The following is a 17,419-nucleotide window of genomic DNA, read 5'->3' as shown; positions in this document are numbered from 1 at the left end:
ATTTTGATAGGGATTGCATTGAATGTCTAGATTGCTTTGGGCAATCTAGACATTTAAAAAATATTTGTGTTTCCAGTCCATGAGCATAGAATGTCTTTCCATTTCTTTGTGTCCTCTTCAGTTTCTTTTATAGTACAGGTTTTTCACCTCTTTGATTAAGTTTATTTGTAGGTATTTTATTATTTTTGATGAAGTTGTAAATGGATTGTTAATTTCGTTTTTGCTGCTTCATCATTATTGTATAGATATAACAGATTTCCATATATATGACATATATCATGACACTAATGAATTCATTTATTCTAGTAGTTTTTGGTGGAGTCTTTAGGGTTTATATATATATATATATACACACACACATATATATATATAATGTTTTTTATATATAGTATTGTCATCTTCGAACAATGAAAGTTTTACTTCTTACCAATTTGGATGCCTTTTGTTTCTTTTTGTTGTCTGATTGCTGTGGCTAGTACTCGTAGTGCTATGTTGAATAAAAGTGGGAAAGTAGACATCCTTTTCTTGTTCCTGACCTTAGGGGAAAGGCTCTCATTTTTTCCCCATTGAATATGTTGTTCACTGTGGGTTTTTATTGTATGCCTTTATTATGTTTAGGTATGTTTCCTCTAAACCTACTTTGTTGAGGGTTTTTATCATGAATGGATATTTTACTTTGTCAAATGCTTTTTCTCCATCTGTTGAAATGATCATATGATACTTATCCTTTCTCTTACTGATGTGTATCACATTAATTGATTAACAAATATTGATCCACCTTGTATTTCAAGAATAAATCCCACTCCATTGTGATGAATGATTTTTTTTTTTTTTTTTGATGAATGATTTTTTTTAATGTGTTGTTGGATTTGGTTTTGCTAGTATTTTGTTCAGGATTTTTGTACCTACATTTATCAGAGATACTGACCTGTAGTTCTCTTTTTTGTGTGTGATGTCTTTATCTGGTTTTGATATCAGGAATGAATAGGATGAATGAATTCGGAAGTTTTCCTTCTTCATGTACTTTTTGGAATAGTTTGAGAAGAATATGTTTGGTAGAATTCCCCTGTGAAGCCATCTAGTCCTGGACTTTTGTTTGTTGGGAGTTTTTATTGTTGTTGGGAGATAGATAGATAGATTTTTTTTTAAGTTTTTTTTTAATTTTTATTTATTTATGATAGTCACACACACAGAGAGAGAGAGAGGCAGAGACATAGGCAGAGGGAGAAGCAGGCTCCATGCACCGGGAGCCTGACGTGGGATTCGATCCCGGATCTCCGGGATTGCGCCCTGGGCCAAAGGCAGGTGCTAAACCACTGCGCCACCCAGGGATCCCAGATAGATAGATTGATTTGGCAGAGGGAGAGAGCACACACAAGGATGAGGGGTGAGAGAGGGAGAAATAGGCTCCCCTCTGAGCATGGAGCCTGATGCTGGTCTCTGTCCCAGGACCCTGGGATCATAAGCTGAGCCCAAGGCAGATGTTTAGCTGACTGAACCACCCAGGCATCCCAAGAGTTTTTTTTTTATTATTGATTCAGTTTCTTTGCTGGTAATTTCTGTCTGCTCAAATTTTCTATTTCTTCCTGTTTCAGTTTGGGTAGGTTATATGTTTCCAGGACTTTAACCATTACTTCTAGGTTGTCCAATTTGTTGGCATGTAGTTTTTCATAATATCTCTTAAAATTATTTGTATTTCTGTGATATTGGTTATTTCCCTTCTTTGATTAATGATTTTGTTTATATGAGTCCTCTCTCTTTTTTTTCTTGATGAGTCTGGCTAGAGGGTTTATCAATTTTGTTGATCTTTTCAAAAAACCAGCTCCTGGTTTCGTTGGTCTGTTCTATTAGGTTTTTTTAGTTTATGTATATATTCATTTCTGCTCTAATTTTTATTACTTACTTCCTTCTTCTGGTTTTGAGTTTTGTTCTTTTTCTGGTTCCTGTAGGTGTAAGTTCAGGTTGTTTATTTGAGATTTTTCTTGTTTCTTGAAGTGGGCCTGTATTACTGTCAACTTTCTCTTAGGCCTGCTTTTGCTGGATCCCAAAGATTGTATTTTCATTTTTGTTTGTTACCACAGAATTTTTTATTTCTTTGATTTCTTGGTTGACCAATTCATTGTTTACCAGCATGTTACTTAACCTCCATGTATTTGTGCTCTTTCCAAATTTTTTCTTGTGATTGTTTTCTAGTTTCATAGTGTTGTGGTCAGAAAAGATGCATGGCATGGCTTCAGTCTTTTTGAATCTGTTGAGACTTGTTTTGTGGCCTAATACGTGATCTGTTCTGAGAATGTTCCATGTGCACTTGAAAAGAATGTGTATTCTGCTATTTTAGGGTGGAATGTTCTGAATATATCTGTTGAATCCATCTCATCCAGTGGGTCATTCAGAGCACTGTTTTCTTGTTGATTTCATGTTTGGATGATATATCCATTGATATCAGTGTTAAAATCCCCTATTATTATTGTATTACTATCAATTAATTCCTTTATGTTTACTATTTTTTTAAAGATTTTATTTATTTATTCACAAGAGACACAGAGAAAGAGAGAGAAAGAGGCAGAGACACAGGCAGAGGGAGAAGCAAGCTCCATGCAGGGAGCCTGACAGAACTCAATCCTGGGTCTCCAGGATCACACCCTGAGCTGAAGATGGCGCTAAACCGCTGAGCCACTGAGCTGCCCCCTTTATGTTTACTATTAACTGTTTATATGTTTGGGTGCTCCCATGTTTGGTGTATAAATATTTATAATTGTTATATCTTATTGGATTATTCCTTTTATTATTATATATTGTCTCTAGTTACGGTTTTTGTTTTAAAGTCTATTTTGTCTAATATAAGTATTGTTACCCTGGCTTTATTTTCATGTCTTTTTGCATGATGAGTGTTTCTCCATCCCAGCACTTCCAATCTATGGGTTGGTATTGAGGTCTGAAATGAGTCTCTTTTGTAGACAGCATGGGTACATGTAGCATGTAGATGGGTCTTGTTTTTTAATCTGCCCTGTTACTCTGGGTCTTTTGATTGGAGTATTTAATTTATTTACATTCAAAGTAATTACTGGTAGATTTATATTTATTTTCACTTTGTTACTTGTTTTGTGGTTGTTTTTCTCTGATCTTTCTTTTGCTCTCTTTCATGGTTTGCTGGCTTATTTTAGTGATACACTTGGATTCCTTTCTCTTTCTTTATTCTTTGAGTATCTATTACTGGTTTTTTATTTGTGGTTGACATTAGGCTTGTATGTAACAATCTTCTGCAGGATATGTGGTATTCTTTATTAAATTTTATGATCTTAGGTCTTAATGGTATAAGCCAACAAACTTTGTGAAAGTTTGTTTAAATGGCAAAAATACTAGTAGCTTGTGACGGTGAGCATTCTTAAAATCTGTGATATGTACTATGGAGAAAAAATGAATGCTTTGAGAACATAAAATAGGAATATCCTTTATCTGTCAAGTGAGATTTCATGAGAAAGTAATGTCTCTGACTGACACAAAGGATGGAGGTACTCCTAGGGTAGGGGCTCTTCTTTTACAAAGACCCTGAGTGTGAAGGGAGCAAAGCACATTGCAGAAACCAGAAGTCCAGTAACTAGAGCATAGAAATCAAGGAGGGAAGAGAGTAATGGTAGAAGTAGTACAGACTCTAATTTTTACAGTGCAGGGAACTTCGTAGGACACTTTAGTAAAGATTACAGCTTTTACCCTAAAAGCAGTGGGAATCATTAAAGTGTTTTTAATTGGCAGTTGGTAAGATCAGATTTGTATTTTTTTTATTAGAGGTGAGAGAGGGGCAGAAGGAGAAAAAGAATCTGAAGCAGGCTACCTGCCCAGCACAGAGGGCAAGGCAAGGCTTGATCCTGAGATCATGAACACAATCAACTGAGCTACCCTGGCACCCCTCAGATTTGTATTTTTAAAAGATCTCTCAGACAGCAGTAGAGAGAACAATAAAAAAGGAAAGAGTGAAATACAGATAATAATTTTGGTGGCATTGCATTACTCTAGGCAAGAGATGATTCAGAACTTGAGTGAGAGTGACTGAAGAAGGAGTAAAGGGCAATCAACAGATTCAAGATATATTTAGTTGGTAAAATTTTCTGGAATTGATAGATTTGAGGGAATTGACCAGGGATTTGAGAGAATGTTGTCATAAGTGACTTCCAGGTGTCTGCCTTTCACACCTGGAAAGCAGTGATACATTTGGTAAGGTAAAAACAGCAGAAAAAGAACCAGGAATAGGAGTAGGGGTGGATCACAAGTTCAGTTCAGTTTTGGACCTCTTGAATATAGGCAATTCTTTTTTTTTTTTTTAAGATTTTTATTTTTTATTTTTTATTATTTTTTTTTTATTAATGATAGTCACAGAGAGAGAGAGAGAGAGAGAGAGAGGCAGAGACACAGGCAGAGGGAGAAGCAGGCTCCATGCACCGGGAGCCCGATGTGGGATTCAATCCCGGGTCTCCAGGATCGCGCCCTGGGCCAAAGGCACGCGCCAAACCGCTGCGCCACCCAGGGATCCCGAATATAGGCAATTCTTGAAGAATTTGAGAGAGAAAAGAAGCAACAGCCAGAGGAAGATAGTCCAGGACAGAAAGATTTTTAAAAACCTGTGAAAGACTTGGGCATGTTTAAAATAGTGAAGATAAGGAAGGATCCACTAGAGAGGGAAGTTTTCAAAATTATTGAAAGAGGGAGGGCATAATTAAAGGAGCATAAATCCTTAATAAAGGTAAGCTAGAAAGAGCCTTCCTAAATGGAATTACTGGTCTTAAATAAGAGATTCGTGCCTCTGCTGTTTTAACAAGAAAGAGAAAAAGAGAAGACGACTGTGAATGTTAGGGTTTAGCAACTGGGCATTGTTTTTGCTGAAATATGGAGCTGGTCTAAAGTAAACTGAAAGGGATGGGCTTCACGAAGGGGGCAGAAATCAATGTCTGAGGAGAGTGAGAGAGATTTGAGTTAGTTACGGTGAATTGAGAAACATAGGGTTTCCTGGCTGTATTGAGGGAAAATTTTTTTGTTTAATGAGTGTCATTTAATATTATCTTTATCAGATTTGGAGGAAAATTAGCCAAAAATGTGAGCTCTACTCATAGAATTCACGGTGACCCTATATACGATTAAGTAATGGCATCAGTTTGCTAAGACGTAGTACTACCCTGGATATTATTAAAGCAGGAATACTATATGCTGTATCACATATGGAGGTGCTATACATCTTTATGTAGTATGTGATTTCACTTAACTTTAGCTTTTAGTGTTATTTATGTTGAGTAGGCCTAGTTTATTTCTAATCGATGTTCTTTTTTCCATTTTTTTAGGCAGGCAGAAGTCCTGAAGGCTGATATGACAGGTATTGGCTGGCTCATTTGTTTTTCACACTTAACGGAAGGGTCTAGTTGCCAAAAGGAATGATAACTTATTATTTACTTTAAATAATTATTGTTTTTTGTACTTTGAACTCTTACTTCTATGATCAAGAATTTTATATGGTCTCTGCTACATTGAATTAAATATTACCCAATTTAATGCATATAATCATTTAATTTTTATAAACTATTCTTTATCATCAATTTAAGACCTAGAAAAAAGAATTTATATACCATATAATCAAAAATACCTTATGATATTAGGTTCATGTCTTCCTGTTTATAATTCCCCAAACTTGAATAATAAGTAAACCATGAGAAAAAATGTTTGTAAGAAAACTCTACTAAAAGTCCTTGAAATTGAGTGAGCTCTCTTGCCACATTTCTTTTCTCCTTTATCTTTTTTGTTTTGAATAAATAACCAGGGTATTTTTGAAAGAATGGCTGGAAGTCACTAGAAGGAGCAGATGATTTTAACTTTCTAAGATTAGGAAATTTATGACGTGACTGACTGCATAGTAGTGATTAGTATACTCTCTATAGCAACATATGCTATTCTAAAATGTAAAAGGAGATACATGAAAATGGATCTCATTCTAGTTTTTGAGAACTTTGGTTCTGAAGTAAAATCTGCAAAGAAGAGTTAAACTGTAAAAACTAGCATTCTGGCCAAAATTTACAATCAAGAAGAAATAGGGTCTTTAAAGGTCTTTTTCTTAACATTGCAGTCTACTGTTAATGTTGTTACTAATGTTTTAAGAATCTGTGAATAATATCATTATCCTCTTGTTCAAGGAAAAGGGGAAAAAAAAGCTAAAAGCACTTTTTAGAGGTTTACTTAATATGGTACCTCAGTTCTTCCCATTATTAACCTGTCATCATCTTCCATACTATTTATATCAGTGTCAGCTGTAAGCTACTGTATTATGCTTTTGTATTGTCCTGGTAGGCATAATATGCATCATCTGATAAAAATTGACATGGAGCAATGTTAGGCTATCTGTACCATTTACTTTTTCTTAAGTATTGAATATCCCTCAGTAAGTAGGCTTAGGATTTGGCTTTTATAGGGAACATTTGACTGCCCGAGACATTAACTAGGATATTAAGTAATTTAAATGATAGTCTGTCTGATAGATCAGAGTTAATGATGCCTTATAATCCTTTCTCTGCTATCAATAAATTAAAATAAGATTGAATAAATCTATAAGCCTATTTACTTAGTCATTAAAAACCTACTAAGAGACCAGGACGCTGATATTATACACTTTTTTTTTGTAGCCAGCAACTCTTATGAGGATTAACTCAAATATCTAGGAGATTCTATTTTCAGGCTTAAAGAAGAGTAAAGATTATGCCATTGTGCTGCAGCAAAATATTAAATGTAACCAGAAACCTAACTGAAAAGTCTGTTATTAAGTTTTTCTATTGAGGCAGCTCACCATCAATTATTTCACTCGTAAGCATAGTAATCAGAAAAGCTAACCTGTCTTCTAGGACTCTGGCAGATGCTATGTCCCCAGCTGGGTATTACATTTAGGCATAGCCTGACTTCCTTTCATCTTACACCCAATCTCTCATTTAGCCTCTTAAGCAGTTTAATCCATGTCTGCTATGAATTCTCATTTACATTAAATGGCAAGTGTGGATTGTGCACAAAATTTCTTGGCAAGCAATTTACCAATCATTAAAATAACCCTCGCTGCTATGGCTTTATTGGGTTGACATAGAGAGGGTAGGAATAATAGCAGAATGTGCAAACAACTGCTGGATCATGAGCAGAAATGAAGATTCTGTAAGAACAATTGTGAGAATGATTCAAAATAAAAAGAGAAAAGCTGCTTCGGACAAAGAGGTATAGTTATGAGTAAACAGACCATCTCGGTAGTCTGTCATTTTATATGGAATGACTTCTGAGGCATATGGCTTCCTATGACATGAATTCATAGAAATCCAACTAAAGCAAAGGGTGCATCTTTCGTTCTTTCTTTTCTAGCCTTTTTCATGTCATGGTGTTATTTCAAAGCTAAAAGACAAATGCAGAAGCATTTTGAACCAGATTTTGTCATTAGCCAAAAGGTGAAAGTCATTTGAAAATGTACTAGTATAAAACTTCTGCAGTAATTTATGGTATACTTAAAGCAGATTTTTGCTTTGGGAAATGGAGAGGGAAGGAGTCATTGGGGTGGTATAATGATTTTAATTATCTGTTTTTCTAACTGTTTTGTCTTTGTTTTGTTACTCAGATTCTAAGCTGGGTCCAGCTGAGGTCTGGACATCCAGGCAGGCTCTGCAGGACCTGTACCAGAAAATGCTAGTTACTGATTTGGAATACGCTTTAGACAAGAAAGTAGAACAGGATCTGTAAGTATTATCATTTGGGATGTCCCTGTAAGAACAAGAGTATCACCAAGACTTTAGGATAGAAAAGAACATTTTGGTTATTTCTTCTTAACCTATCTCAGAGTAAGCTCTTTCAATGGAAAAAAAAATTCTAATACTTATAGGTTTTTTGAACAAAATATTTAACCATTGGTATTACTTCAGATAGTCTTAGGCAGCAAGAGGAGAAACGGTTAGAGTTGAATCTTTTTAAGGTCTTTAGGGCATATCATAAAAATAATTCTATATTTCAAGTACTAAGAGACAGTGTTTGGATTCTCTGTGTTCAGTCCTGCATTTAAGCCATGATTTAAAAAAGAAATTCAATAGTAAGCTTTAGATAAATCTTCTTTGGCAAATATGATTCTATAAATTTCTCCCAAAGGAAAATGTGTTTGCATTGTAAGGGAAGTTCTTCCTTTTATAAAATAAGTAGGTATTTCCTCTCCCCGCACCCCCCCCCACAAGACTAAAGAAAGATTTTGTATATTTAGGCTATTTCACTTGTTCTTTCTATGAGAGGTGAAATGAGAGATGACCAGATTCCCAAGTGAGTAAATAAATGTCTTTTGTAGAAGGCCTTGCCTTATAAATTGAAATAGGGGTATTAGGCTGATGGAAAATGAAAAATTGGTTAAGAATATTCTATTTAGTAATGGCTGTTACCCTAAGTTGTGGTGAAAATTAGTTTCTATCTTCTACGTGTTTCTTAGATACTTTATATTTTTAGAAGTTCTAGTAATAAAAGCTTAATCACAGCCTAAATCCATTTCTGTGATATTAGAGTCAAGGATAAAATGTCATCAAAAATGCTGAGGGAGTGATTGTCCTCATAAACCATTAAAAACGCCCAGTGCTCTTGAGTGTCAAGGTTGACGTTGATAAAGAATTAGGTACTTTCCAGGTAGGTTATAGACTTTTTATCTTTGTTTGCTTCCTTTAATCAAGGCAGTAATAATCTCTCTCCATCCTAGTTCTGTTTTTCCCCCCTGTGGTTTCCAAGTTAAGGAATGACTGTATTTCACCATAACTGAATTTAAAATGATTCTTTATACATCTTGATTAATGAAAAACATGTTATAATAGGATTTTGGTATGCCATATTTCAGCATTGTGTTTTTTCCTATTTTAAATAGTCAGAATTGAAATGTCAAAAAAATGAGCTTATATTTCAAGCTCTCAAAAAAATACCTCAAGAGAAATAAAGAAAATATTAAATAGAATTAGAACAGAGTGCTATGGGAGATAGATTTTATGGAAATAAGAGATATGACTTAATATTTTCAAAAAGAATTTTCCCCACTATACATGTCACTTGATAGGGTACACTCACTTGTTTCTTGGCATGATGTGTGACAATTTGTTAATAGCTTTCTTTTACTTTGGTCTTGCCACTGTAGTTCAGATTTTGTATTGGGATTCCTAAATAGGCTCTAACTCTAGTAGCTCTAAAAGATTAATAACTGAAGCCACAGTCTGATTATTCGAACATGTGGTGAATGTTTACTAAGGTCAGTTGGATGCTACGGCATGTCTCATCTTGCTCAAAGAAGAGCATAAAGTTATTTAAATAAGTGAATAACTTTAATGCAGGTTTACTGTCTAGTGTGTTATAATTATAACAAACAGTTCTTTCTTGTTCTCAGGGGGACCAGTGTCTGCCCAGTGAGTCACTGCTATACCAAATAGAATTACATTTTGTTTTCAGCTGGAATCATGCCTTTAAGAATCAGATCACAACACTACAAGGCCAGGCAAAGAATCGAGCAAACCCGAATCGGAGTGAAGTTCAGGCAAACCTTTCTCTGTTCCTAGAGGCAGCTAGTGGCTTCTATACTCAGGTGAGTTCTGTGTTGTATACCAATTTTTCTATGATTAGTTGTGAGTGTTCATATAAACACTTTTTGTTACAACTACATGGGCCATCCAGGAGTTGATCATCTGTAATCTTACATGAATAAAAATATCCCATATTGTTTGCCATAAGACCTTTAAAACAATAAAGATTCAACCAGAAAAGGTTGATGTTTGGCATAAAGGTTGGAGTTAAAATTGTGTGAGTAGAAAATGGTAATGAGTAGAAAAGCTATATCTTAGTGAAACACCAAAAGTAGTTATAAGTGGTATTAGAGCAAATGTGAATTTATGGGTATAGGTATAGTCATTATGAAAGTAAAAGCTATATTGTACCAGGCAAAAATTGTCAAACTTTGTGATATCAAGTGAGTTTTCATAGTATTATGCGTTCAGTAGAATTTATCGAGGGGTTTAAATGCTATTAAACTACTTAAACGAAGTAGATTTTTTTCTGCTTTAATAATAAGATGTTATTTATCATCCTCAGAGACTTACCTTGTATTTGATTACATCTTTCTATAACTTCTAAGTCAGGCAAGGTAAAAGAATAAATAAATCTTTGGTTCCCCTGGGTGAATTAGTTGGTTAAGCTTCTTCCTTCAGCTCAAGTCATGATTTCCAGGTCTTGGGATCGAGCCCCGCATTGGGCTCCCTGCTCAGCAAGGAATCTGCTTCTCCCTCTCTTTCTCTCTCTGACTCCACCCCATCGTCCAGTCTCTTTTAAATAAATAAATAAATAAATAAATAAATAAGCTTTTAAAAAAAGAATAAATATTTCTGAACAGTGAATTTTCTTTAAGCAGAATCTTTTAGAAAACTTCATCTCATCCATTTGTAGCATTCATAATTTAATTAATAAAAAGTGTATAAACTTTCATCTTAGAATGGCAAGATGAGATTTTAGACTAAAAGAAATCTTTGGCCATTCTCTCTATGCTGCTGCTTGACCATTGCTACCTATATTTTGGCTCCAGGATCACGACCTGAGCCAAAGGCAAACACTTAACCAACTGAGCCACCTAGGTGTCCCTCAAAATTCATTTTTAAATAGATGCCAACTTCTAGCAGTAGAAGTTGACCCTTCTGGAGGGAGGGATTGTGATGTGCCACTAACTAGCCTTTAAAGCAGATGTTGAATATTATTAACTCATCCCGCAAGCTTTTAAAAGCCTACTGTTTGTAAGGCACAATACAGATACTGAGGATACGGAGGGAAAAGACATTTTTTTTTTCCTATCCAATTTAAGTGAAGAGATGGATACACTATTAGATACTTTTTTTGCTGATTATAAAAATAATGCATACTAATTTCAAGAAATTTGGAAGTTACACAGAAATTAAAGATTTCTTTTCATTCTCCCATACAGGATAAATTATACTTTAGTATATATCCTTCTGGTGTTTTAGTAATTTTGTACATAGTTGTGCATATTGTCTTATATCTGCTTTATAAACATAATGTAAATTTTCCCTTGTATTAAACAGTTTGATAAGCATCTTTGTATATAAAGCATTTTTCTCTAATACTGGATTATTTCCAGTTCTTCACTGAATGATGAATGAAATCATTGGATGAATGAAATTTTTAAATTGTTGATACATCAGGGCGCCTGCGTGGCTCGGCAGTTGAGCATCTGCTTTTGGCTTGGGGCGTGATCCTGAGGTCCTGGGATCAAGTCCCGTATCTCACTCCCTGCAGGGAACCTGCTTATCTCTCTGCCTGTGTCTCTCCCTCTCTGTGTCTTTCATGAATAAATAAATTAAATCTTAAAAAAAAACAAAAACTGTTGATACACATTGTTGTTTTCCCAAAATATTTATCATTTTTTTTTGTAAATTTAAATTTTTTTTTAATTTTTAAAAATTTATATTTTAATAAGACTGAGTGAGAGAGAAATGGAGCAGGGGGAGAGGGAGAGAGAGAAGCAGACTCCCGCTGGGCAGGGAGCCCAGCATGGGACTCAATCCCAATTTCAGACACTTAACCAACTGAGACACTAGGCACTGCTCTCATTTATTTATATTTTTTGCATTTCCATCAGTGGTGTATGCAAGTGTCTATCTTGATGCATGCTTGCCAGAATTAAGTGTTTGCAGTAAAAGTGCAAAAAATTAATGATTAAATGAATAACTTACATTTAATACATGGAAAGTAGTTTTTCATTTAAAGTTTAATGTCTGGGTTACTAGTGTTGAACTGCATCCATATTTTATTAGATATTTGTCTTTTGTATAAACCATCTGTTTACTTTTCCTATTCATTGTTGGACCCTAATTTTTCCATGGTGATTTGTCTGAGCCCCTTATACATGAAAGATATTTATTTTCTCTATTATTTTTGGCAAATACCTCCAATTTCTTCTTCTTCTTCTTTTTTGTTTTTCATTTTAGAGTTTCCTAACGTTACCAGGTTCTTTTTATTTTATTTTTTTGTAATATAGTTTTTTCTTCGTCCATAGATCACTGAATAATAAGGAAAATAATATTTATATATAAAAGAACAAATAGGTATTATAATTCAAATAATAAAATTTAAAAACATCAGTATTTTACAGTAGAATAATGATGAAATAAATTATGGCATATCTGTAAAATGAAAATTTATGAAACAATTATGTGATATTTATGAAGATTTTTTTAATATGAAAAATTGTATTACTCTTGAGTGAAAAATCATATAAAATTGTGTATACAGTATGACTCAGTATGTTAATTGAGGAATCTCAGCTCAGGGTATTAACAAAAATATTATCCCTTCCTCCCTCCCTCCCATTACTACTTTCAGCTATGCTTTATGAGAGACACCTGAGAGGCAGAGACATAGGGAGCAGGAGAGGCGGGCACCCTGCGGGGAGCCCAATGCAGGACTCCATCCCAGGACCCCAGGATTGTGCCCTGAGCCAAAGGCAGACCCTCAGCCACTGAGGCACTCAGGCATCCCTTAGCTATGCTTTTTTGAATTCCAGATTTCTGTCATAACTTCTTAGAAAGATTCCGTAACATTCTGGTTCCCTTTGGGTTTTTGAAACATAGTCTAGTTTTAAAGCTTCAGTTTAATTTCTGATTCAAATCTGTTTTCCTTCCCCTCTCTGTATAATAGAAACTGGAATTGTGACTAAGCATAGCTGAAGTAGGGGGAGCAGTTAGGGACCCTTAAGCATCTGGCCCTCGTGGAGGGAGAAGCGAGGCATCCACATGTTGTGATACATTTTTATAATAGGCATTATATAGATTGGTTTGTCCCCTTGAAACATGATTCTTAACCTTTTTTATGGTATAATATATATGTAACACATTTCCAAAGCTTAAATTGCACATCGATGAAACAAATCTTCAAAAGGAAAAGAAAAACCATTTTTATCAAAGGAGTATATTTGTTAAAAAAAATATTTATGGGCAGGTGAATAATAATTCAAATTATTTTATAAGGAAAATATATGGAAAATCTAATTTTGAAATTTTTTTCAATTTTTATAATCATTGTTGTTCTCTCCCTGCATTCCGTAGGCAGTGGTTAAGCAATTACAGTTGTAGAATGAGCATTAATAAACCTTCAGATATTAACATTAATAGGACTTTTTACTTGGATTTTTATGTTGTCTTGGTTTGATCATTGAAACTGTTAATGATGTTGTTAACAATAATGTCTTATACATTTTTCTTGATTACATGCAGTGCAGATTAAACCATCAGATAGAGAGCTAGACCAAGTCCAGATCATTGTAAACCTTACAGGCCAAGATGCGTTTTGAATTATAATCTTTAAGTGTAGTTGCAGGCCATTGAAGAGGAAGCTAGGGAGTAACATCATAAAGTTGGCATTTTTAAAAGATTATCCTGGCTCTTGTATAGAGAATGAATTGGTGGGGGTCAGGAATGGAAGCTAATCAGAATGCCACTGTCGTAATAGAAAGAAATTGTTGGATTTTTGAAGAATAGCCAATAATAGGCTTACTGATAGATTGGATTGAATATGTGGAATCAGGATAGGGGAAGAGTTATCAAATGACTTATCAGATTGAGCAGCTAGTTGACTGAAATGGGGACTCTTGTTCCCATCTGTGTTCGTGTTCAATGAGATAGCCTATTTGAGGCCTAAGCGCAAGCATCAAATAGGAAATTGGATAAATAAACTTGGAGCTCAGTATAAAGGTCAGGGCTGGAGTAAATTTTAATGATTACAATAAAGAACCCTGACTTAGTCTGACATTAGTGTTTGGTATTTAAAACCACAGGACTAACAGAGTGATTCAAAGGAGCACATGCACCCCAGTGTTTATAGCATAAATGTCCACAATAGCCAAAATATGGAAAGAGCCCATATGTCCATTGGCAGATGAATGGATAAAGATATGGCATGTGTACATACACACACATATACAAACAGTGAAATATTACTCAGCCATTAAAAAGAATGAAACCTTGCCATTTGCAACAACCTGGATGGAACTAGAGGGTATGCTAAGCAAAATAAGTCAGTCGGAGAAAGACAAATACCATATATTTTCACTCATGTGGAGTTTAAGAAATGAAACAGATGAATATAGGGGAAGGGAAGGAAAAATAAAATAAAATGAAAATTGAGAGGGAAGCAAACCATAAGAGACACTGAACTCTAGAAAACAAACTTGGGGTCACTGGAGTGGAGGTGGGTGGGGAGATGGGGTAACTGGGTGATGGGCACTTGATATAATAAGCACTGGGTGTTTTTAAAGATTTTATTTATTTATTCACGAGAGACACAGAGAGGCAGAGACATAGGCACAGGGAGAAGCAGGTTCCTCGCAGGGAGCCTGATGTGGGACTCCATCCTGGAACTCTGAGATCATGCCCTGAGCTAAAGGAGCCACCCAACCACTGAGCCACCCAGGCGTCCCAAGCAGTAGGTGTTATATATGACTAAATTCTATCTATGAAATTAGTAATAAATAAATAAATTTTTAAAACCACGGGACTAGGTGAGAACACGTTAGCACAAGTGGAACCACCATTGCAATAGTAGAAAATTAGATACTGATGACTTGAGAAGCCAAGAGAAAAACATTTCGCTGATGAGCAGTGATCAGCTCTGTTGAATACTGCTGAGAAGTCAGATAAAATGATTAAACAGTGACCAATTAGATTTGACAACAAGGAAGTCAGTGGTGACATTAACAAATACTATATTCATTTCTAAACCATATTTTATATTTTAACATCTCTAAAACACAGATAAATCACAAAAGATTGTAAGTCACCATTTAATTGGCAGTTTTTTTTTTCTTTTAATGTTGTGATAAATAATAGTTCATCTTATAAGTTATGGTATCTTAGATTTGATGCAGTGTGACTTTGGTAAATAGTGGGGCTAGAAGGCTAATTGACTTGGATTGAGAAGAGACTGGTTACATTGTCATCCTCAGTTATATTTTCTGTGAACTTCTAAGCTATCATTTTGTGAGCCACTTCATGGCATCTCAAGCTGGAACAAAACTCCCAAAGAAAGATGTAACATTCTGCTATAGGTTTTTTGAAAACATCAAAGAACCGAACAAATAATTATTACTTTAAGAAAGTGAGAGCCTAAAAGAAAGTATTAAGTTTCTGTAGGATATTCTGTATCTTCATAGTTCTCCATTCTTAGCTTAAGGTAAAGAGCTAAGGGGCAGTGGAATAGTTTAATACCGAGTTTTCACAGAATAATTGCCAAATATAATTCTGCTCAATTTATGGAACATCTGTTTCTCTTCTTTAGTGCCACCTTGTTTCTGCCTCTAAACCCACTGGAGCTCTCTCACCCAGAATCTTTGAGTCAGCAGGAACTTTTCTGGTATCTCCATCTACAGCTCCTGGGTTCAGGCAAAAATTTTATTACAAGACATTCCATATGGTGCTCCAGCCATGTTTGTTTTACTTTCTGTGAATATTCTTTTCTATTTTTGATAAAAGTTCAGCCTTGCCTAGTTTTCTAGTTTGTTCTTTCAGTACCTACCAAATTCCATTCTGCACCATTATGTTTCTTCTGCCATCTTCAGCAATCATCTGGTTTTGGTGTAGGGTTTTGGTTTTGGTTTTGGTTTTCCCCATCTTTTTTTGTTCCTTTCCTATACTCCTTGCCTTTTATATTTCCTGACTCTAACTATTGTGGGCTTTAACTTGTTTACCTAATTTTATGTCAACAAATTTCTTGCCCATAACAAATGTGTAGGTATAAGTAAAACTGTGATATATACTTCCTATGCTTAGAAAAGGTACACGGAACTTGTATTTGGTTATTGAAGTGGTTTTTAGGGATGCCTGTGTGACTCAGTGGTTGAGCGTCTGCCTTTGGCTCAGGGCGTGATCCTGGGGTCTTGGGATCAAGTCCTGCATCGGGCTCCCACAAGGAGCCTGCTTCTCCCTCTGCCTGTATCTCTGCCTCTCTCTCTTTGTCTCTCATGAACTCATGAATAAATAAACAAAATCTTTAAAAAAAAATGGTTTTTAGGAAAAAGGTGGGACATTTCAAATCCTGAGCAGGGTCCTTAGGATGTCTTATTTTATGTTGTGAATTCTGCACATGTTAGAAAGAGTGGTGATAGAGCCAAAGTATTTCTAATTCTGTATGTCAGATCCCTTGATATTTCTGTTGCTTTCATAGTGTCATCTGAAAAAAATGGAGCTTTATAACTACATATACTATATTGCTACTAGTTTATCACAAGGATAAGTGAGACAGGTGTATCAAATACCTTAGGGAATAACGTTGACTATACGTTTAGATAATTCTGCTAGCTATTATGTTTGATATCCCTTGCCACTCCCTTTTCCTTCTTTTCTCCAACCCCACTTTATATACCTGTCTTGCTCATTTGGCTGTGAGGTATTTAAGAAGGTAAATTTTCTTACTCATCTCTGTTGCTTACCATGGTGTGTGATACAGTACCCAAATATTTGAATGAATATATTTGTAAGTAAATATTTGAATGAATGAGAGTAGAATGAGAAGAACTGTGGGGGCCAAGAATGAAACCTTTGGGGAGCAAGTTGGGGGGAGAAAGCCTTTGAATAAAGGGGACTATAAAGGAATGATTGGTAAGACAAAACAAACAAACCAAAATAACTAGCAAAGCTCAGTGATCAGCCATAAAGGTAATTGTTTAAAATGCAGCAAAGAGGTGTCCAATAAGATGATGACACCAAAAAGTGCCCATTGTATTTGTTTATTTGATACCTGGTTATCATTGTCACATGGACAGCAGTTTCAGTAAAGTGTTGGTAGGTAGTCAGATGGGAAGAGGGGTTTGTGTGGAAAGTAGATCATAATGGATTAAGGAATAAATGGGAGTTGAGAAAGCAGATAAATAGCACACATGTGGATCCCTTTGAAAGAGTTTGATTAAGAAGAAGAAGAGACAGAGGGTTGCTGCAGGAGGAATCTAAGGTCAAGTGGGAGAGTGTTTCAGTTTTGAGGTTTTATTATTATTAATATTTTCTGTGGGTGACACTATTTTTAGGTCACAGCAAAGAAACCTGAGAAGTTAAAAGTAGATAGAAGAGTGAGGCAGTGATAGGCAGGAGGCAGATAAGAATGAAATAGATATGCATAGGCAGAGGAGTTAGTTCTGACCAGGAGGAGGTACCTCTAATAGTGAGACTATAGAAGAAAGGAGGAAAAAATGTGTGGTCTACATAATGTCAAAAGTCTCTTCCAGATCTATAATACCATCAGATCTATTATGTATGCAAAGATACAAACTAATCTGGGGCTTAAGAAAATAAATCTCATGGGGGCACCTGGGTGGCTCAGTCAGTGAAGCCTCCAACTTGATCTCAGCTCAGGT

General features: G+C 35.3%; 1 protein-coding gene across 14 annotated transcripts in view; it reads left to right on the top strand.

Moving 5' to 3' along the window:
- SMG7 (SMG7 nonsense mediated mRNA decay factor) overlaps nucleotides 1–17,419 on the top strand; it is a 93,378-nt gene that overhangs the window by 46,169 nt on the left and 29,790 nt on the right. For 13 of the 14 annotated variants that reach the window (XM_072830935.1, XM_072830943.1, XM_072830946.1 and 10 more), the window contains 3 exons: nucleotides 5,331–5,362; nucleotides 7,625–7,742; nucleotides 9,469–9,601. In XM_072830935.1, the coding sequence (XP_072687036.1) occupies nucleotides 5,331–5,362; nucleotides 7,625–7,742; nucleotides 9,469–9,601 (283 nt within the window). The remainder of the gene's footprint in view (nucleotides 1–5,330; nucleotides 5,363–7,624; nucleotides 7,743–9,468; nucleotides 9,602–17,419) is intronic. The other variant, XM_072830945.1, reaches the window with a different exon arrangement.

Source organism: Canis lupus, chromosome 6 (genome assembly GCF_048164855.1).
Source record: "Canis lupus baileyi chromosome 6, mCanLup2.hap1, whole genome shotgun sequence".
In the NCBI taxonomy this organism is placed as follows: domain Eukaryota; kingdom Metazoa; phylum Chordata; class Mammalia; order Carnivora; family Canidae; genus Canis; species Canis lupus.
The sequence above is the reverse complement of the archived record's forward strand: the minus strand, read 5'-3'. Positions and strand labels throughout refer to the sequence as shown.